The sequence below is a fragment of the Monodelphis domestica genome, chromosome 1 (assembly GCF_027887165.1).
Source record: "Monodelphis domestica isolate mMonDom1 chromosome 1, mMonDom1.pri, whole genome shotgun sequence".
NCBI lineage: Eukaryota > Metazoa > Chordata > Mammalia > Didelphimorphia > Didelphidae > Monodelphis > Monodelphis domestica.
In genome coordinates, this window is record NC_077227.1 from 118,578,989 (window position 1) to 118,601,790 (window position 22,802).

At 35.7% G+C, this 22,802-nt stretch overlaps 1 protein-coding gene across 16 annotated transcripts in view; it reads left to right on the forward strand.

The window, feature by feature from the left end:
- Nucleotides 1-22,802, forward strand: part of SH3GL3 (SH3 domain containing GRB2 like 3, endophilin A3) — a 162,026-nt gene that overhangs the window by 94,098 nt on the left and 45,126 nt on the right. For 9 of the 16 annotated variants that reach the window (XM_007479247.3, XM_007479246.3, XM_007479248.3 and 6 more), the window contains 2 exons: nucleotides 12,920-12,992; nucleotides 15,721-15,864. In XM_007479247.3, the coding sequence (XP_007479309.1) occupies nucleotides 12,920-12,992; nucleotides 15,721-15,864 (217 nt within the window). The remainder of the gene's footprint in view (nucleotides 1-12,919; nucleotides 12,993-15,720; nucleotides 15,865-22,802) is intronic. The other 7 variants (XM_056805858.1, XM_056805846.1, XM_016428340.2 and 4 more) reach the window with 2 other exon arrangements.

Sequence of the window (22,802 nt, forward strand, 5' to 3'; positions counted from 1 at the left end):
TTTGATCAATTGACTAGGTAGCCTGAAGCATTTCCTACTTTTGGGGCCATAGTGGCTTTTGTTGCCAAAGTCCCTTTTGAAAGAAGTTATTCCTTGTTTTGGCATGCTGGCATGTATTGATTTGGATGGAGGAACTCATTTTACTGATTAAGACTCATTGCAAATTTATTCATGTTTGGGGATAACTCCTAAATTTCATACACTATATCATCCCCAGAGCTCTGGCCAAGTCGAAAGAATGAATAAAGAACTTAAAACTATGATTGGCAAATTGTAAATGAAGACTCATTTAAAATGGCCTCTAATTCTATCTCTGGTCCTATTTTATCTCAGAAGCCATTTATAAGTCTAAGCAATTTTACGGTTTACACCTGCGAAATGCCACACAAGCACAAAAAGTAAGAGACCAAACCTTTTTTTATGGGAATTGATAAAATTCTGTGCAAAGTGCACAAGGATTTGATCATGTGTGAGCCTCAACATTGAGGCTATTTAACATGTGCTAAATGTAGGACTTCCTTGTACCACATGCTCTATTGAGCACCTACTTTTGATTGTTCTGGCTCCATTATCTGAGAAAGTGAAGAAAAGTGTTAAACAAGGGAGTGCTATTTCCCATTTGTTTCAAGTTCTAGTCTCATTTTCTATTTTCTTTCATGATGAGGCAACTTACTCTAGTCCAAACTGCTAAATTGGGTTAGTGAGTGATTGTCATTGTAGGCTTATGGGACATGGATCGCTAAAAGAACCTGTTACAATTTGTGAATTTTTTCCTTTTTTCTATAATTTTTCACAGTTTTGATATTCTACATTTCACTCAGAGGTTATTTTTAATTATTTTGGATTATATGATATTTTCTTAAACTTTAATCTTATATTTATAATTTCTTTGTTTTTACCCCCCCCCATAAAACTAGCTCGTAGTTTTATTTATTAGTTCAGAGCCTTTCTTTCAATTTTGATAACTCTAGCCCCTTACCATGTATATCTCTTACCATGTGTATCTCTATTTCAAGTATATTTCTGGTAAATAATATATTGTATTCTAGTTTTTTACATCCACTCTGTTATTTGTCTTCATTTTATGAGTAAGTTCATCCCTTTCACATTTACAATCATGATTACTGTGCATTTCCCTCTGACCTATTTTTACTCTGTTCTTTTTCTCTCACCTTTTCCCTCCTTGAAAATCTGTTTTACTTCTGACAATTTCATCTTGCAATCTGTCTACTCCCTCCTATCCTCACTTTTCTTCTCCCTTTCCCTTTGTAATTTCTTATGGGTTAATACAGATTTTTATACACATTCAAGTGTGACTGTTATTCCCTCTTGAGCCAATTCTAGGGAGAGTAAGTAAGCATTTGCCACTTTCTGATCTTACCCTTGTGGTTGAGAAAAAAGGAGGGAAAGCTAAGGAAAGGAAGGTGGCAGGGGTCTCCCCCTGCTCTGTAGAGAAATTGACCCAGGTCTTCTTGTAGGTAGGCTAGGGAATTAAATTAAATCAAGCTAGACTCCATAGAGAGTTAGATAGGTTTATTTAGGGTTTGGAATAGAAAATTTGGGAAAGTCAGGGAAAGTTTGATCTCTGATAGCTATGCAGGGATCAAAACTCTCCACCTAGGTTTGGGGTAAAAGGCACCCAAACCCGAACTTCTCTCTTCTTTATTCTCTCTCTCACACCTCCCACAAAGGAAGTAGGATATGTCAGAGGAAGCTGCAGTAGAGAATCCTGGGAGATGGAGTGTCCCAGGGCGCTTAGTTCTACTTCAAAACACACATCCTTCATTATAAAACCTCTTCCTTTCTCATCTCTTTTATGTGAAAATTTTCCTCATTCTACTTATATATTCCCTTTTCTTTGAATGCATCCTTCTTTTCTTATCTCTTCAATTTATCTTATTTTTAAATCATCCAGTGATACACAGACAACTCACAACTGTACCTTCTGTCTTTGTATGCTCCCTACCCTAATAATGATAAAGCTCTTAGGAATTACAGGTATCATCTTCCCATGTTAGAATGTAAATAGTTTAACCTTATTAATTTTCTTATGATTTCTTTTACCTATACCTTTTGATACTTCTCCTTTCTTTTCTGGTCTTTTTCATCAAGAATGTCTGAAGGTCCTCGATTTTCTTATTTTTTAAATTTTATTTATATTATATTTTTATTTTATTTATTATATATTATTTATAATACAAATATAATGTAAATAACATATTATTTTTATTACATATTTTATTAAATATGTAATCCAGAAGGATTATGTTTTGTTGACTAGGTTATTTTCAGTTTTAATCCTAATTCGTTTGTTCTCTGGAATATTTTGTTCCAAGCCCTTGAAACATTCAGTGTGGAAATTGCTAAATCTTGTTTAATCTCAGTATCTGAATTGTTTCTTTGTGACTGTTTACAGTATTTTCTCTTTAGCCTGGGAGCTCTACAATTTGGTTATAATATTCCTGAGAGTTTTCATTTAGGGGATCTCTTTCAGGAGGTGATCAGCAGATTCTTTCAACTTCTATTTTACCCTCTGATTCTAGGAAATCAGATCAGTTTTTCTTGATAAATTTCTTGAAATATTTTGTCTAGGTTCTTTTTTTCATTGTGGCTTTCAGGTATGTACTTTTCTTAAATATTCTCTCTCGGATCTATCTTCCAGGTCTGTTGTTTTTCCTGTGATATAGTTCACATTTTCTTCTATTTTTTTTAGTCTCTCGACTTTGCCTAATTGTTTCTTGATGTCCCATTGAGTCATTAACTTTTACTCATTCAATTCTAATTTATAAGGGATTATTTTCTTCAGTGAGCTTTTCTACCTCCTTTTCAATTTGACAACTCTACTCTTTAAGTTCTTTTCTTCAGTAAAGTTTTATTCCTATTCTTCCATTTTTCCTGTTTCTGCTTTTTAAGAAGTTTTTCTTTTAGTGTATTTTTGTTCCTCTTTTACCATTAGGTCAATTCCTTCCTTCCTTCCTTCCTTCCTTCCTTCCTTCCTTCCTTCCTTCCTTCCTTCCTTCCTTCCTTCCTTCCTTCCTTCCTTCCTTCCTTCCTTCCTTCCTTCCTTCCTTCCTTCCTTCCTTCCTTCCTTCCTTCCTTCCTTCCTTCCTTCCTCCCTCCCTCCCTCCCTCCCTCCCTCCCTCCCTCCCTCCCTCTCTCCCTCCCTCCCTCCATACTCTGTCTCATTTAATTATCGAGTTATTTATATTTTTTCACAAATTGCTTGCATGGTCCATATTTTATTCCATTCTCTAAATAACACTATAAATGAATGAATAAAAGAAAAATAATTTAATAAGCATTTGCTACATCTACATGCTAGTTACTGTGCTAAAACACTGTTTACACAAATATAAGCAATGCCAAACAGTACCTATGTTTACATTCTAAAGGGGGAAGACCATACATAGAGGGGAGCCGGAAAAGGCAATGATGGGGTAGAAGCTGTGAGGCATCAATGTGGTTTGGAAGTAATTGGGAAGTGACATGGAGGTCTAATTCTAGACAAAATAAAAGAAAAAGTAGGGCAGGTATTTTTAATCAGTCCATTTTATGGACAAAGAAATCTTTGCTTAGAGAAGTTAAAAATAATTTGCCATAAGTCATTCTTTTACTGTCAGAGATGGGATTAGGACTCATATCCTCTCTCTCCCAGTTCCTTTAGTCTTGATGTTGATCTCTAGCAAACTTCCTTGAAGTCTTTTTTTTTTATTTTTAAATTAAAAAAATTTTTAAATTTGGTCAATTTCAAATATTATTCCCTGGTTATAAAAATCATTTTCTGTTCCTCCCTTCCCTCTTTTCTCCCCTCCCCTCCCGTAGCCAACGCATAGTTCCACTGGGTATTACATGTGTCCTTGACCAGAATCCATTTCCATATTGTTGGTATTTTCACTAGGATGTTCATTCAGAGTCTACATCCCCAATTGTATCCCCCCTTGGCCCATGTAATCAAGCAATTGTTTTTTTCTTCTATGTTTCTATTCCCACAGTTTTTCCCTCTGAATGTGGATAGTGTTCTTTCTCATAGATCCCTCTGGGTTGTTCCGGAACACTGCATTGCCATTAATGGAGAAGTCCATTACATTCGATTGTACCAGTGTATCAATCTCTGTGTACAATGTTCTCCTGGCTCTGCTCCTTTTACTCTGTATCACTTCCTGGAGGTTGTTCCAGTTCCCATGAAATTCCTCCACTTTATTATTCCTTTGAGCGCAATAGTATTCCATTACCAACATTTACAACTATTTGTTCAGCCATTCCCAATTGAAGGGTATCCTCTTATTTTCCAAGTTTTGCCACCACAAAAGAGCGCAGCTATAAATATTCTTGTACATGTATTTTTCCTTATTATCTCTTTTGGGGTACAAACCCAGAAATGCTATGGCTGGATGAAAGAGCAGGCAGTCTTTTAGTGCCATTTAGGCATAGTTCCAAATTGTCCTCCAGAAGGGTTGGATCAATTCACAACTCCACCAGAAATGCATTAATGTCTTGACTTTGCCACATCCCTTCCAGCATTCATTACTTTCCTCTGCTGTTATGATAGCCAATCTGCTAGGTGTGAGGTGATACTTCAGAGCTGTTTTGATTTGCATCTCTCTGACTATAAGAGATTTAGAACACTTTTTTATGTACTTATTAATGGTTTTGATTTCTTTTATTGAAAATTGCCTATTCATGTCCCTTGCCCATTTTTCAGTTGGAGAATGGCTTGATTTTTTTATACATTTGATTTACCTCTTTGTACATTGGAGTAATTAGACCTTTGTCAGAGGCTTTTGTTATGAAGATTGTTTCCCTGTTTGTTATTTTCCTTCTGATTTTAGTTACATTGGTTTTATCTGTACAAAAACTTTTTAATTTGATGTAGTCAAAATTATTTATTTTACATTTTTTGACTCTTTTTTTGTGTGTCTTGCTTGGTTTTAAAATTATTCCCTTCCCAAAGGTCTGACATGTATATTATTCTGTGTTCACCTAATTTTCTTATAGTTTCCTTCTTTATATTCAGGCCATTCACCCATTCTGGGATCTTTTGGCTTGTCATATACTCTCTTGCTAAGGTCGCTTACCCCAAGTCTATTCTACTGATCCTCCTTTCTGTCTCTTAGCCAGTACCAAATTGTTTTGAATACCACTACTTTATAGTATAGTTTGTGATCTGGTACTACAAGGCCACCTTCCTTTGTATTTTTTTTCCCATTATTTTCCTGGGTATCCTTGATCTTTTGTTCTTCCAAATGAACTTTGTTATGTTTTTTTCTATGTTAGTAAAAAAGTTTTTTGGAAGTTCAATGGGTATGGCACTAAATTAAATAGATAAGTTTGGGTAGGATGGTCATTTTTATTGTTAGCTCATCCTACCCATGAGCAGTTAATGTTTTTCCAATTGCTCAGATCTAGTTTTAGTTGTGTGGAAAGTGTTTTGTAGTTGTGTTCATATAGCTCCTGTGTTTGTCTCAGCAGATAGATTCCTAAGTATTTTGTATTGTCTAGGGTGATTTTGAATGGCATTTCTCTCTTTCTAGTTCCTGCTGCTTAGATACATTGGAGATAAATAGAAATGCTGATGACCTATGTGGGTTTATTTTGTATCCTGCAACTTTGCTATAAGTTGTTGATTATTTCCACTAGCTTTTTAGTTGATTCTCTAGGATTCTTTAAGTAGACCACAAAGAGTGATAGTTTGGTCTCTTTATTGCCATTTTTAATATCTTCAATTTTTTTTCTTCTCTGATTGCTACTGCTAGTGTTTTAATACAGTGTTAAATAATAAAGGTGATAATGGACATCCTTGTGTGTTTCACTCCTTATCTTATTGGGAATGCATCTAGTTTAGCTCCATTGCAGATGATATTGACTGATGGTTTTTGGTAGATATTGTTTACTATTTTTAGGAAAGACCCTTCTATTCCTATATTTTTTAGTTTTTTTTTTAATAGGAATGAGTGTTATATTTTGTCAAAGGCTTTTTCTGCATCTGTTGAAATACTCATGTCATTTTTGTTGGTTTTCTTGTTGATATGGTCAGTTATATGGATGGTTTTCCTGTTATTGAACTATCCTTGCATTCCTGGTATAAATTCCACCTGATCAAAGTGAATAACCCTCCTGATCACTTGCTGGAGTCTTTTTGTTAGTATCCTATTTAAGATTTTTGCATCTATATTCATTAGGGAGATTGATCTATAGTTTTCTTTCTCTGTTTTTGACCTGCCTGGTTTTGGAATCAGTACCATATTTGTGTCATAAAAGGAATTTGGTAGAACTCCCTCTTTGCTTATTATGTCAAATAGTTTGAATAATATAGGGATTAGCTGGAATGTTTGATAGAATTCACTTGTGAATCCATCTGGCCCTTGGGATTTTTTCTTATAGAGTTCTTTGATGGCTTGTTGGATTTCTTTTTCTGATATGGGATTATTTAAGAATTCTATTTCTTCTTCTGTTAATCTAGGCAATTTATATTTTTGTAAACATTCATATCACCTAAATTGGAATGTTTATTGCCATATAATTGGGCAAAGTATTTTTTAATGATTGCTTTAATTTCCTCTTCATTGGAAGTGAGTTCTCCCTTTTCATCTATGATACTGTTAATTTGATTTTCTTCCTTCCTTTTTTTTTATTAGATTGACCAGTACTTTGTCTATTTTGTTTGTTTTTTTTCTTAATACAAGCTTCTAGTCTTATTGATTAGTTCAATAGTTCTATCACTTCCGATTTTATTAATTTCTTCTTTAATTTTTAGGATCTCTAATTTGGTTTTCTTCTGGGGATTTTTAATTTGTTCGCTTTCAAGTTTTTGGGTTTGCATGTCCAAATCATTGACCTCTTCTCTCCCTAATTTGTCAATATATGAACTGAAGGATATAAATTTTCCCCTGAGAACTGCTTTGGCTGTGCCCCATAGGGTTTGAAAGAATGTTTCGTCATTGTCATTTTCTTCAGTGAAATTATTAATTGTTTCTATGATTTGTTCTCTGACCGATTTTGGAGAATCATATTGTTTAATTTCCAATTAATTTTTGATTTGGCTCTCCATGTACCCTTACTGATCATTGTTTTTATTGCCTTATGATCTGAAAAGGTTGCATTTATTATTTCTGCTTTTCTGCATTTCTTTGCCATGTTTTTATGATCTAATATATGGTCCATCTTTGTGAATGTACCATGTGCTGCAGAAAAGAAGATGTATTCCTTTTTGTCCCTATTTATTTTTCTCCATATATCTATTAACTAATTTTTCCAAGATTTCATTTACCTCTTTTACCTCTTTCTTATTTTATTTTTTTATTTCATTTATCTAAATTTGATAGTGTTAGGTTCAGGTCTCCCACTAGTATAGTTTTACTATCTATTTCCTCCTTCAATCCTATTAGTTTTTCCAATAGAAATTTGGGTGCTATTCCATTTGATGCATACATTTTGATTAGTGATATTTCCTCATTGTCTATAGTCCCTTTTATCAGGATGTATTTACCTTCTCTATCCCTTTTTATTAGGTCTATTTTTACTTTGGCTTTGTTAGATATTATGATTGTAACTGCTTCCTTCTTTCTATCAGTTGAGGCCCAATAGGTCTTGCTCCAACCTTTAATTCTGACCTTGTGAGTATCTACCTGCCTCATGTGTGTTTCTTCAAGACAGTATATGGTCAGGTTTTGGATTCTAATCCACTCTCCTTTTCACCTATGTTTTATGGGTGACTTTGTCATTTGTGAATTCCCTAGCATTTTGATCTCCTCTCCTAGATCTGTCCTTTCTTCCTTTGCTTTATCTTTTTAAACCAGTGGTTTACTTTTAACCAATCCCCTTAATCCCCTCCCTTGATGTGCTTCCCTTTCTGGGCCCTCCCTTTTTGTTCCCTTCTTATTTTCTTTTTTTTCCAGAGCTTGTTGATTTCCCTTCCCCCTCTCCTTCCCTCCCTTTTTGTACTTTCTTTCCCCTACCCCTCTTAGTTTTACCTTCTCCCTTACCCTGTAGGATAAGATAGAATTCAATATCCCAATGGATCTAGATGCTCTTCCCTCTCAGAGTTGATTTCTCTGAGAGTGAGGTTTAGATATTGTCTATTAGCACTCTTCTTCACCTTCTTATATGAGTATTTCTCTTTTTTTAAATATCTTTTAGTCCTTAATACCCCAGTCTTTTCCTATGAGTGATTCTTCTAATTACTATTATAATGATTACAGTTTTTGAGAGTTACAAATGATATTTTCCCATATATTAATATATATAATTTGATCTAATGGTAACCCTTAAAGAAGAGAGTTTGAATAGAAAGAAAAAAACCTTTTTCTCCTTTTTCCTCTTTTTCTTATTTATCTTTTCATGTTTCTCTTGCTCTTTGTGTTTGGATATCAAACTTTCCACTTAGTTCTGGTCTTTTCTTGACAAATACTTGGAATTTTCTGTTTTGTTGAATGCTCATACTTTCCCCTGCAAGTAAATAGTTTTGATGGATAGGTGATTCTTGGTTGAAAACCCAGTTCTCTTGCCTTTCTGAATATCATGTTCCAGGCCTTGTGGTCCTTTAGTGTGGAAGCTGCCAGGTCTTGTGTGATCTTGATTGGTGCTCCCTTGTATCTGAATTGTCTCTTTTTGGCTCTTTGTAGAATTTTCTCCTTAGCTTGAAAGCTCTGGGAGTTGTCTTTTGGGGATTTAGTATAGAGGGTGTTCTATGAATTCTTTTCAATGTCTATTTTTCCCCCTTGTTCAGGAACATCAGGGAAGTTTTCTTCGATGATTTCTTTTAGTATGATGTCAATATTTCTGTTCATTTCTAGTTTTTCAGGTAGACCAACGAGTCTTAGATTGTCTCTCCTTCCTCTGTTTTCCTGATCTCTCACCTGGTCAATGAGATATTTTATGTTTTCTTCTATTTTGTCAGTCTTTTGACTTTGCTTTATTAATTCTTGCTGTTTTGCAAGATCATTGGTTTCCAGTTACTCAATTCTTGTCCTTAAGGCCTGGTTTTCTGCTTTAACCTTTTGATTTTCAGCTATACTTTTTTAGTTCTCTGCTATAATTTTTTCATTTTCTTTTTGAACCATTTCCCATTTATCTTTCCAGAAGTCTTCCATATTTTTGATAAGCTCCAATTTAAAATTTTCCCGAACTTGTAGACAATTTCCATTTCTTTTGGAAGGTTTTAGAGCATTTATTTGGATTCCCTCTTCTTCTATTTCATCTTTAGTCTGTAATTTTTCCTCTGTAAAAATTATCCAAGTTTAAGTCCTTTTTGTTTTTATTGCTTTTGGGAAGTTTTTCCTGGGCACTGTTTGCCATTGTTTTTCCTTATCTTTCCAGTCAGAAATCTGAGTTAGGAGGGCAGGCTCTCTGTGTATGGAGCTAAGGAGCAAGACTTTTTTGAGGCAAGCTCTCAAATTTCTATAGCTGCGCTACCTTCCAAGGGGCTCCCAGTGTCTGAGCTCCCCCACTTGCCCGCCTGTGTTTCGAGTTTAACTGTTCCCACGGGTAGCTCCTTTGTGGTCTTAGTCAGCTCCCAAGACCTAGATCTGTCCCTTGGTCGCTCTAGAGGTGCCCTTTGCTCACTCAGTATTTCTGCCATGAGTTGGTTCTGGGCGCCCAAAGCCTGCGCTTCCCTGCCCGTCTGCCTGTGTTGTGAGTATAACTGCTCTCAAGGGTAGGTCCTTGGTGGTCTTAGTCAGCTCCCAAGACCTAGAGCTGCGCCTTGCTTGTTCCAGAGGTGCCCCTCACTCACTCATTGATTCTAGCTCACACTGGCTCTAACTCTGGCTCCGTAGGTGGGGTGGGGTGGAGGAGATCAGCTTGAGTTTGGGTGGGAGCTTTTTTACTCCCTTGTAGTGTGGAAATGCCCAAGTCCTATGTACCTTCAATGCTGCACCCTATTGTAGAGTCCCTTTGTTCTTATGAAGATGGTTTTTTGGGGTCTTTTTAGTTCTTCTATATCGGTGAGTATGAGGATGGGAAGCTTCCCACTTCTAGATTGCTGCCATGCTTACCTGAAAGTTCCCTTTGAAGTCTTAACTCTGTTATTTACTTGGAAATTGGTCTTTTGTATCTATAATAAATTAAATATAGTAAAATTGGTTTACTTCAACTACCTACAATTTTTTGGGAATTTTTTAAATGGTAGGAATATATGGAGATTTTTGTTAGTTTACATTGCATAGACATATTTTAATATTGGAATTTATGTACTTTTATTAATAAAGGAGTTTTTGTCAGTTTTAAATTAAAACACTTGGATTATTCAGATTATTAATTCATATTAGTGATCTTGCTGAATATTTGTTAGCTTGAGTATGAGGCTATTCCTAATTGTTAATAAATATTTTTAAATTTTAAATAAAAAATATTTTTAAATCCCTTATCTTCAGTCTTAGACTCAATTCTGAGTATTAGTTCCAAGGCAGAAGAGTAGTAAGGGTTAGGCAATTGGGGCTAAATGACTTGCCCAGCTAGGAAGTGTCTGAGGTCAGATTTGAACCTGTGTCTTCCTGACTCTGGTGCTCTCTCTACTGAGTCACCTAGTTGCCCCGTCAACAAGTATTTTTGAAGTTCCTACTGTGTGCTAGGCAGAAATACATATGTTAAATAGTTCCTACCCTCTACAACAGTGATAGTGAACCTTTTAGAGACTGTGTGCTATGCTTCACCCTCCGACTACATGTTGTATTGTGCCCCTCCCCTCCCACTTCCATCTTACCCTAGACAGGGAGAAAGGGATAAAAGGGGCCCAGGTACTCCTCTAAGGGTCCTTATTTGGCTAGTGGGCAGAGCTGTGGGTGATGAGAGGAGGGGGAGGGGAGCATCTTTGGCCTAATTCTTCTGCTTTTCTAGTAAATGACTGGTGCACTTGCCCACAGAGAGGTCAGTGTGTTCACCATCATGGCTCTAGGAGATTACTTTCAACAAAGGGACCTCCCTAGGCTACTTGAGACCATTTATTGTGAAAACCCATGTTTCATGCACTCTAAAGTTCTGTAGATAGAAAAATAAGTGAAGAATTCTTACCCTCAAGGAGTTCATGCTTTTTATTAGGGACAAAATTAAAAAAGGTAAAAATCTGTGTATGCATAAGTATGTATATGTGTATTTATGTGCATATGTACATTGTTATAAATAAAAATTAATCTTGGAGGCTTTTCACTAGATTTATAAGCATTTATTAATAAAAAGGTGGGGGCAGCTGGGTAGCTAAGTGGATTGAGAATTAGGCCTAGATTTGGGTGGTCCTAGGTTCAAATCTGGCCTTAAATACTTCCTAGCTGTGAGACCCTGGGCAAGTCACTTTACCCCCATTGTTTAGCCCTTACAGCTCTTCTGCTTTGGAAACAATACAGAGTATTGGTTTTAAGGTAGAAGATAAAGCTTTAAAGAAAAATAAAGAGAGTGAACAAAATCAGTTTTTAGCCTTTCTACTTAGTAAGATCAGGTCCTCCACTGAAGCCTCCCACTGGGCCGCTTTTCAGAGATGGCTGGATAAGATGAGAGTACTTCAGAAGAGAGAATACAAACCCAGAGAGAGTTAAGATATCAAAGGAGACAGACTGCTTTCTGGACTAGCTTTTCAAACCTAAGCTTCTCCCAGCTCTGGATCTTTCCTAGGCCAGTGGCTTTTATGCATCTGTCCTAATCTCCTGCCCTGGGATGCCTGTGTTGATGCTGAGACTCTGGGCAGTAAGACATATGACTCTTGGTTCCTATGTGCACTGGTGTGCACAGGATCAAAACTGGGATGGAGGTCCCCTAAATATTTACCTCACATAGCATGTATATGGACATACAAAAATATATGATTTTTCCTTATGAGGGAAGGGGATAAACAATTGGAGAAGTCAGGAAAAGCTTTATAGTTAAAGTGACATTTGAACTGCTTGTTGGAAGGACCTAGAGATATTCTAAAAGGAGTGGTGAGCAGGAAGAGCATTTCAGGGTTGGCAGATAGGTTGTGCAAAAGCTCAGAAATAGAGCAATAAAGTTATTTTGACTGGATCATTCTGCATGTGATGTGTAGAGATCAATAGGAGATGATGAGAACTTTTAGAACAAGAGAAGGACATAGTCAGATCTGTGCTTCAGAATACTGCTTTGTATTGAGTCTGGATTAGAGAGGAGAGAAACTTGAGTTAGGGGGTAGTTTACAACTACCTCCATTCATTAGATTTCCATATGTAACAATATTTCTAGGTTGAAAATTTTGTTTACACCTTAGTGTTAGTCAGGAATCAGGTAGGAGGTTATAGAAGTAATTTTAGGAATACCAGGACTAAAGAGAGATTAGAGCTAGTAATTTGTGCACTGTAAATGCAGTTTCTGGCTTCAGCATAAATTCAGTTCTTATTACTAAAATGCCATAAATGGTGAATTCTTACACTACCATCATGTGGGTTTTATATACACTGTTATAGGAATGGAGGCCCAAGTTCAACCAGCAAGTGAATGGTAGCAGTGTTTTGTTTTTGTTCTTATCTTTGTAATTCTGTCATCTAGGGTGGTGCTATGTACATAATAAACTTTTGGACTGATGGTTGAATGAATGATGAATTATGGTGTAGTTCTTAATCTTAAGCAAATCTTTAATCTGCTGCCCCATACTATGCTGCTGCTTGGGAATCAAAATGGTAGGCCCACCACTCCCAGGATTGATTTTAATATAGGAATCTAGGTTTCTGAAAAACAGGGGCTTTGTTCTGCAAAGATTCTAAAAACAAAGTTAATTAACATTAATTTAAAACTTATCTGGAGGCTTAGAGATGCCCATAAGATCTTGGCATATCTCAATTACAAGCAAAACTTCCGTAAATTGAAGCCTCATGGTGTTTGTACCAGCATTTCATCATGGAACATTGCTTCTAAAGCTTGATACTACATGGATTATTTAGATTTTCTGGTATTTTTACATCTTGTAAAATTTCTTTTTCAGAAAATAGATGTAACCCATAGAGCATTTATAGAACTTCTTCCAAAATGCATCGAGTATCTTCAGCCAAATCCAGGTAAAGTTAGGAAATATCTTAACATCTTCTAACATTTTATGTATCATCAAAGCATGTTATTAGTTTTTTTTTAAGTTAACATACTAAGAGTAGATGATATTACACATTTATGGGAGGGAAATTTACTTTAGAGGTCATATAATCCCCCCTCCATCATTTTATGAATTAGGAGACTGATCATACAGGTAGCATTTGGGAAGATCAGGGTTTGAATTCTGATCTTTGAATTCCAAACTGAGAACTTTTTCCATTGTATGTATTCTACTACGTTTCTTTGCTGGGTTTTCCTATGTTGTCTTCCAAATATTTGATAAAAGGTTTAGAAAGTGAAACCTCTCTTCATGAAGAATAATTGCAGGAAACATGCTAGTCAGATGAGAGACTTGGCAGATGCCATGTTAAATTTTGTATCCTCATTTAAATGGAGATTCTTTTGTTTCTCTGCCAAGTAGAGTGCTATAGCAAAGATGTTTTTAATTGAAATATTTTAGAGTGTATAAACAGCTCTTTTATTAAGTTTTGTTTCCTCTTGATGAGCTGCAGTTACTGGGGTCCTGTGTCAAAGATGGGATTCTGATGTGATATGCCAAGAGATTTATTCCCACGTTTGAGGATATAAGGAATTACTACGTGGCAGGACAAATAGCTGATTTTATTTAGAATATGGTCTAAAATAGAATAAAGCAATTGAATAAGGACCTGAGATTTTTCTTTCATTAGGTGAACTCCTCTTAAGTTCATGAGTTTAGTAGATATAATTTAGTGCATATATTCTTTTCTTGTTTGCTAGAAGCCTTCCCCTCCCCCCTTTACTTCCTACCTCTCACCTATGTTTTGTACAGGTGAGGTTTTTTAGTTATAAATCACTTTTTGTTAAGTGATATACCATTAAATAACATCACCTGCAACAAGTTTCTTCTGCCAGTAATTTGTGTTCCAAGGTTGCTGTTCTACATGTTGATATCCATGCCATTATCACCTCTCTTGTGGACATCTGCAAAGCCGTAAAGTATTTTTTCTACCTGCAATCCTTTACTAGGCCTAGAATAATCTTCCTAAAACATTATTTTGCTCAAAAATTTCCATCTGGCCTCAGAAAGGATAAAATAAAAACTGGAATTCAAAGACTTTTTTAGACTCGATTTCCAAATTTATCTCCTACCACTCTCATATGTTAATCCTGTGCTCTAATCAAACTAGTCAACCCTTAGCACCATCTCCAATTTTCTATGCATTCCATTCTCCATACTTTTATCCATGCTTGTCTTCATGTCTAGAATACTCTTTTTCATCCTTTGTATTTAGCTCCAATCTTCTCTTTTGACTCAATTATATTCCAACTTACACCATTGAAGCCTCTCCCACTATTCTAGCCTGCCATGATTTCTTCACCTAAATACAGAAGTTTAACAATTTACTCTCATTGTTATTCTTAATTGGGTGTTTTGGGAGTGGTGGGTAGGAGAAGAGAGAAGGGGTGGGGGGTGAGGAGGGATGGGGAGAGGGAGAGACAGAGACAGAGAGACAGAGAGTCATACACAGAGAGAGAGACAGAGAGACAGAGACTGACTTTTAAAATAACAAGACTGGTTTCCAGTCATTCAGGGATCACTCATACACATGCACACAATCTTTCTATGTTATATGCATGCTACTTTGCAGTCTCTAGATATACCTTAGGGTAGAAACTGGCTTTTAATGATAATGCCAAGTATAATGTCCATTATGGATTAGGTGCTCAATAAATACATTTTGTTTTCATGATGCTAAATTAGACCTGAACTTGTACAGGACCTTGAGCTATAGTGTTACTCCTCTGACACCTGAAAAAAAGACCAAAAGCATGTTTTGCTATCAACCAGGAAAGAATGATCACAGAAAGTTGAAGAACTTACCCGAGTCTTAAAATTCAAAGATTAGTATGTATTGTTGTACAGTCATTCCTTATTGGTTTTGATATTGAAATTTAACTTGGTTCAATTATATATTTAAAAAAGTTTTTCCAGTTACATGTAAAAACAAGTTTTAACATTGATTCAAAAAAATTATTTCCAAATTCTCATCCTCCTTCCATCTCCTTTCCCCTCCCTAAGAAAGGCAAGAAATTTTATATTGACTCTACATGTCATGAAAAAAACTATTTCAAGATGGTTCATTTTTATGTTATTTTGTAATTTTAGTTTAAAATTTTTCATTAAAAGGAAATTACATGTTCATATGCATTTAGTGAAATGATACAGTATAACTGAGTTAAATTCATCTCATTTTAATATGTCAACAGTAAAAATCCTCTCTTTCCATGGCTCTTAATTGCTAGTGTTGATCGATATATAGTACTAGCAGTATCTTTTTTGAGATTTTTTTTTTTTGTATTTTGTTTTCTGAGGGGTAGGCATTTGGAGGGCAATGCATATTGAAGATAACCATTTGTTAATGGTTTGGGCCTTGAATATGTTTGGTGTACTTTATGAGGCTAGTTTCCGCCCTTGTCTAAATATTCTTGCCTATCTATCTTGATCAAGAATCCAAACTTTTATAACTTGAGTTGAAAAGGTTTAAAAGGAAGAAAGACCTTCATTTATGTGGTTGAGCTTTCGCACATTTTTTGTTCTCCTGATGTACCCAAGTCATAAAGTTGCTTTCCCATGGATGCTGTAATTTTATCTGCTCTATGTCATGCATTCCGATTTTGTAAGCGTAAAGAATTACAAGTGACTATGTCTTTAAGCATATAGAATGAAGCTAGGAGTGATGCAGACTGTGTTCAAGATCACAGGGCAGTTGAAAAACCAACCATACCCACATTCTGAAGGGATGCTAGGAGACTGTATGCTGCGCTATGGTTCAGAACTTGGAGAAGAATCCCTGTTTGGTGAGTGTCTGCCAAATACTTTTGAATATCCAAGTTTATATTATTCTGTAAAAGATAGTTCTCTATTGCTCTTAAATTAATACAGTCACATCTGAAAGCCTAAAGAGTAGTAAAATGGATTTTGAAAGCACATCAATAGTGTTTTGTCTTTAGTTTCTGTTTATTTTTTATGCGTTTTGAGCAGATGCAGTTAAAGAATGCAGAATAACATACTTTGTAGTTAACAGTTTATATTTGATGATTTTGAATGGTATTTATGCATTTTTAATATATTAGCAAAACTGATGGCATAAAACTATAGGGTGTGTAATGGAGGGTGGTTTGGAGATGGGATTAGATGTTTCAGATAGGGCCAGTATTAGAAGATGTAACTGATTTGGGAAGGCAGTGTCAGTAGGTTGACTGTGGCCTGACAGGTTTTAACAGACCCAGTTCAGACAGAGCCTGTCCTGAAATAACAAACACAGATGGATTTATTATGACAAGGAAAGGTGAAAAGGGGATTTGGGGTAATCCTAAATTAATGTCAACTATCTAAACTCCCCAGATCTAAATATCTCTTCACAGAGATTTTTTCACAGATTTTGAGCTAACCTTATCCTTACCTATCTGTCTAAAGACCCCAGTCCCTAATATAGATAAACCTATATTAACCTAACCCCCCTTTTGATGGTAATAGAGGCAGTGGGTTTTGGCAGTATGACAGGACAGGGCACAGGGAGAGGTCCTGGATCCAAAAGGATCCCAGACCCAACCAATCTTATAGACAGATGGCCCAAATGGTTTAGGATCACAGCAGGAAGCTCAGTAGATGACAACAAGACAGCAGGTAAGCAGATAAGATGGAAAAGACAAGGTAGAAATAGCCACCAAGGAAAGCAGCTATTCCCTCTAGTTCAAACCAGAGAAGAACCCAGCTCCAACCTCAATTAATTGTCTCATACTTTTCTCCCCACATTTTAGAATCTTTTCTCTGCATCTGCATCTCCCTGCTGACCCACATCTTCTACTTTCTTACTTATAACAGGTGGCAAAATTTCCTGACAAGGGCTGAAACAGCATGGTTATTACTGCTTTTTAAACCCACAGTCTTCCAAGCAGAGTGTCTAAACCCCATGGGTTATACACACAATGTGCTAGTGGAGTCATAAGAGTTTGAGTAGTAAATATTAAAACTTGTATTTCTGTTTATTTTTTTTATCTTGAAAAAGAAATTAATCTTTATTAACATTGACTATATGGATTGACCTGGTGCCCTCACTCCATCTCCATATGTCTGATGGATGATCGCGTGGCTTATAAACTCTCCCTTTCATTGGCTTTGAAATCTGGGAGGTAGAATATAATGCATAAGAAATCCTAGGTAATTCACAGAGGGGCTGACCATGCTTAGAAGATGGGACAAGTCTGGGCAATAAATTGCGAGCTTTTTATACTACCTAGATTCCTTATTCAATTTGTTTAAATGGTTCAGGTGATTTAATAAACTTGGCACCTTATTAAATAGTCCTGTTTCTATCTATCTCTGCCTTGCCTCAATGGTTGAGGGTAGAAATCTGGGAGTAAAATGGTTTCCTGGGCAGAGCTAGCTGGACTGGCCCCACACAAGACTCAGGTGACTTTAGGTCCTTTGACCCCAAAGCCCCTCAGAGTTAGGTGATTCTATTCTTTGGCTAGAAATCATACCCACAGAGATGATTTGCAGCAGCAAGGTACTGAAGTGTTGTGTCTTATCTGAAGGGAGAAGGAAAGGCTTATGAAATTTCAGGATATGATTTACACTATGAAAACTATGACTTCCTTGGGTCCATTCTCATTCTCCTCATTCCCCTTCTCCCTACTCTGTTCTTCTCAGGCTTCAATTCAACAAGTTTTTAGTCAGCACTATGTCATATGCCAAGTTCCTTAGTTTCAAAGAAAAAAGCAAAACGTTATCTGTCCTTCTTTATACCTTAGCCTTGGAAATTTATTGGGAGAGGATAAAAATCCATTCTTGCTAAAAATGACTGTATAAGATTTAAGAATCTCAGTTTCCCATCATGGGACAGGACTCATAGTTTGTACTAAATGATAAACTAGTGATTTCCAGTAGAGTCAAGTGTGTCGGATATGACCCTTATAGATATGGAAGGAAAAATAGGAGAATTTCTATTTCAGTTTAGTTGAAAGAAAATCTGAAAGAAGAAATTAAGATTTGCAGACATTGAGTAAATATATAGATTGACCCTAGTGCCTTCACGTAATCTCCCTATGTCATATAATCCTGTGTCATATTAGCTTTCCTTTCTTTCTGGATATATGAACACAAATAAGAGCAATGTTCACAATAAAGAAGGGAATAGAAAAGGTTAGATAATTTTACATGCTTAGCTGGATCTGGAGTACTAACACCTTGGGGAATCTAGAAAGATCTCTTATAGAAGGGATACTTTTAAAGGATTTTTTTTGAGTCAGAAGATTTTTTTTAAGAGTTAGAGAATATGATGAGATGGAGAATAAAAATAATAGTTTTTCCCCTCCCAATTCCTGTATTGCCTTTAAAAATAGTATTTTCTAGGGTACTATAGTTTGTCATAGCTTCCCATTTCAGCTATGACAGTCATTAAAATTAAGTGTTGAAATAAATTGAACCAGAACTTATATTACTGCATCATAACATAACAAATTTAATATTTAAAACAATAGTGGCCCATATTTATAGTGATTTAATATAATTATTTTTAGTGAGAAAAAAATTTGATGCTGTTAATAAATAAAATAGAAATTATTTTTAAAATGCTATCTTCATTACATCTTAAAAATTTTTAAACTTTCCATATGTTTTATTATATTCATGAATATAGATGTGTTTAAATTTAAAATTAACATACATATATTGGGTATATTTCCTCCAAAAAAGTTTTACTGAGTGGTGTACAATTAAAAAAGTGTGGTGATCATTGCCCTAAAGCATGTGAATACTAAAATAATAAACTTAATTGTACCTGAGGTATGGGAAAGAAATATCATGTTCAAGAGGGGAAACACTTGGAGAACACAATCTACTCAGTGTTTCCAGTTTGTGTTTCTCTCTCACTGATGACTCACTAAGTCATGAAATAGAGGGGGTTATCTTACTCCTCTTTGACAGAAAGAAAGATTCCAGAAAGTTCATAGGGCATTGAACTAGAAGGATCTTAGAGATCAGTCAGTAAACCTCCTAGAGTGTGTCAGGCACTTTGCTATGTTCTAGGGTACAAAAGTAAAAGACAGTCTCTGCTCTCAGAGAACTCATAGTCCAGTGATGGAGACAGTATGCAAACAGCTACATTCATAGATGCTATAATGGAATAAATTGTAGCTAATCAATAAAGGAAAGGCACCAGATTTAAAGAAGATTGGAAAAGACTTCATGCCGAGGGTGAAATTTTAACTGGACTTGATGAAAACCATCTAATTCAGCACTATCATTTTGCAGAAGTAGAAAATGAGCTCCATAGATAAGCTAATCCGCCTAATGTCCCTCCCCAGGTAGTAACATTATTCAAACCTAGATCCTCTGACTGTATACCCCATTTGTTCTATAACTCCATATTGCCTCTGTAAGAGAAAGAAATTTAGCCTCTTAGTAAAAAGTGCAGCTATGGTTGGTTATAATGGAGAAATAGTCAAGTTTTAGTTATGAGTATGAAGTAACCTCTCATTTAATTTCAGGGCCTCAGAGTATGGACATGTAATTGGGGGAATACACAGGTATGGGGCAGAAAAGCAGCCCTGGATTCACTTACCTAATTAAGATAGAACAACTTTATACAATGAAGAATAGATCAGGTTAAAGCTGACTTTGAAGAGGAAAGAAAGAATGAAGCTTTGACTCCTGGAAGGGTATTGATAGGCTCATTTGCAAAATAATCTAGTTTTAGCTGTAACAGGCCTTGGTTACTTGGGAATCAGATGAGAAATGGACTTCGTCTCCAATTAGTTGAGCAAAGCCTTATTTTGAGAACTGGCACTGATGTCCAATGAACAATTTCCATTTTGACTCCTTCAGGGCAAAACTGGAAAGGAGAATTGGCCCCTAGAGGGAGAGAACAGGTTTTCTCAGAAACATCAGCTGCACAGAAGCTGAGATTGTAAGTTTAATATAGACTTCTGGATGAACCTCAGACAACATGCAGTCTCTTTTAGAATGTTTAGTGCCTGAAACCCTGAATAAAGGGGGGGAAAAGAATATTTGTTTTTTATATATTTGCCTATTGCTATTTAATTGAAGTCTTTTCTTTTATCAGTCTTTTTTTTTTGGACATACTATCCCTCTTACCCCATAACAACCTCACTAAATGAGGCCTTCTTTGTAACAAACATATTCAAATGGCTATATTATTCCACTGATATGGCATCCTCTTCACAGGTGCAACTCATAGCCTAGCATATATCTGTCCTGTGCAACTTCTGTCTGTGTTCTTCCAAAAGCTCACCGTAGGTTGGTCCTATCTGTGAACTGGAATCCTTCCTCCTTTTTGCTGATATCACAACAGTATAAGTGGAACCCTCCAACTAATCATTCTTTCATCCCTTGTTCTTCTATGTGATCAGCCCATCTTTCCTTTCTGTCATGTAATTCCCTGTCATTCTTTACTTCTTTCTTCCAGAGTTCTTTGTGGTTAATGCTGTAGCCTGCTCACACTCACCACATAATTCTTATTTATTTGCCTTTCTTGTGTTTTACTTTATCCTAAGTTTTTTTCACTGATATTCTAGGTCTTAAAGCCGTAGGGCAACACTGGTAAAATGTCAATATTGAAAAGTAGGGCCTTTGCTTTCATGGAAAGCTTGCAGTTAATTAAAGAGTTTTATAGTTTCTTTAAAGCAATTGGGCTTCCATTCCTCCTTCCTTTTCAGCTTGGACCCATCTATACTGTTTAACCCAGAAATACTTAACATTAGACATGCTCTTTTGAGTGTACATCCAAATACATATTGAAATTTTTTTCTCTTTAAAATTCTTTTCAAATTTCTTTTTAAATTAATCTTTTAAAAATTATTTTAAAAATTAAATTTTATTTATTCACATTATAAATTATTTATAAATTTTTCTTTCTAACTATTCCTTTACTCCACTGAAAGAGAAAGGACAACAAAACTCTTGTAACAAATAAACTTAGTCAAATTAAACAAACTCCCACATTGACCCTGTACAAAATATGTCTCATTCTGCCTCATAGTCCCATACCTCTCTGCTAGGACATGGGAACAAGTTTCATCAGCCTTCTGGAATCATGATTAATCCTTGCATTGCTTACTCTTCTGAAGTATTTCAGAATTGTTTTTACATTGTTCATAGCATACGTTTTTATCTTGGTCCTTTTCACTTCATTTATCAGACCATATTATAATCTTCCCAGGTATTTCTTATAGTGTATTATCTTTTCATCACATTTCTTTTACTATAATTTGTTCAGTCTTTTCTAAATTGATAGACACTCTCTTAGTCACACAATGAATATTTTTATATATTTTTGGCCTTCCTTCTTTGGCCCCATTAGGGCAGTGATTGTGCACTTTTTAGTTACCAAGTGCCCAAACTTCATATGAGTGCCCTCACTCCATATGTGAGGCTTCCCTCCCAACATGAGAGAGAGGAAGCACTCCCATTGGGCTGCTGAGCAAAGAGGCAGGTGAGGCAAGGAATGTCCTCAGGTAGGATGGAAAGGGGGAGGGGAGAAGCCCCCTCCAGCATGCATGCCATAGATTTGCTGACATGGCCTTAGGGCATATGTCTAGTAGAATTATTGTTGAGTGAAAGGGTATACACATATTTTTTTATGTTCAAAATTTTATTATTAAGAATATTTTTCTCAATTACAAGTAAAAACAATAGTTAATATTCTTTTTTTTTTAATTGAGTTCCAATTCTCTCCTTCCTTGAAAGGACAATTTAACATAGCTTATATTTGGAAAGTCAGAATATTGTTTTCTATACAACTGTGGATATCTTAGATTTCTTCCTTAAGAACTGTCTTCATATTCTTTGACCATTTATCAACTGAGGAGTGGCCTCATTCTTATAAATTTGAATTTACAAGAGAAGCTTTTATCCACGTTTACTCCTTATTTCCTCTTACTACTTCTCTTCTAATCTTGGTTGTATTACATTTATTAGTATAAAAACTTTTATTCATTTGGAGTTTATCTTGGTATAATTGATATGAATGTTGATTTAGATCATATTTTGATCTCATTTCTGCCAGGTTGTTTTACAATTCAATCATCAATTGTTATTTGAAAAGTTCTCTTTTCAAATAATGAGTACTTAATTCATTAATTGGGATCTTTGGGTTTGTTGAATACCAAGCCAATTTATTTAAAAAAAAAAAAGTCTCCCAATTACATGGAAAAACTGTTTCCAAAATGTTTTTTTTTTTTTAACCCTTACCTTCTGTCTTGGAGTCAGTACTGTGTATTGGCTCCAAGGCAGAAGAGTGGTAAGGGCTAGGCAATGGGGGTCAAGTGACATGCCCAGGGTCACACAGCTGGGAAGTGTCTGAGGCCAGATTTGAACCTAGGACCTCCCATCTCTAGGCCTGGCTCTCAATCCACTGAGCTACCCAGCTGCCCCCCCCCCCCCCCAAATGTTTTTTAAAGAATATTGAGTCTTGAATTTTCTCCCTCCCTCCCTACCCCTGCCAGGACCCCCATGAGGTTGTAAGCAATCTCATATAGATTATACATGTACAATCATGTAAAACATCTTTCCATATTAATAACTTTGTGGAAGGAAACTCAAATAGAAAAAAATTAAGAAAGTGAAAAAAGTTTGCTTTGGTTTGGATTCAGACTCAGATTTCTTTTTCTCTGGAAGTAGATGACATTCTTTTTTATATCATGGATTCTTTGAGTTAGTTTTGGATCATTTTATTGCTAATAATATCCATTATTCACAGTTGTTCATTGTAAAG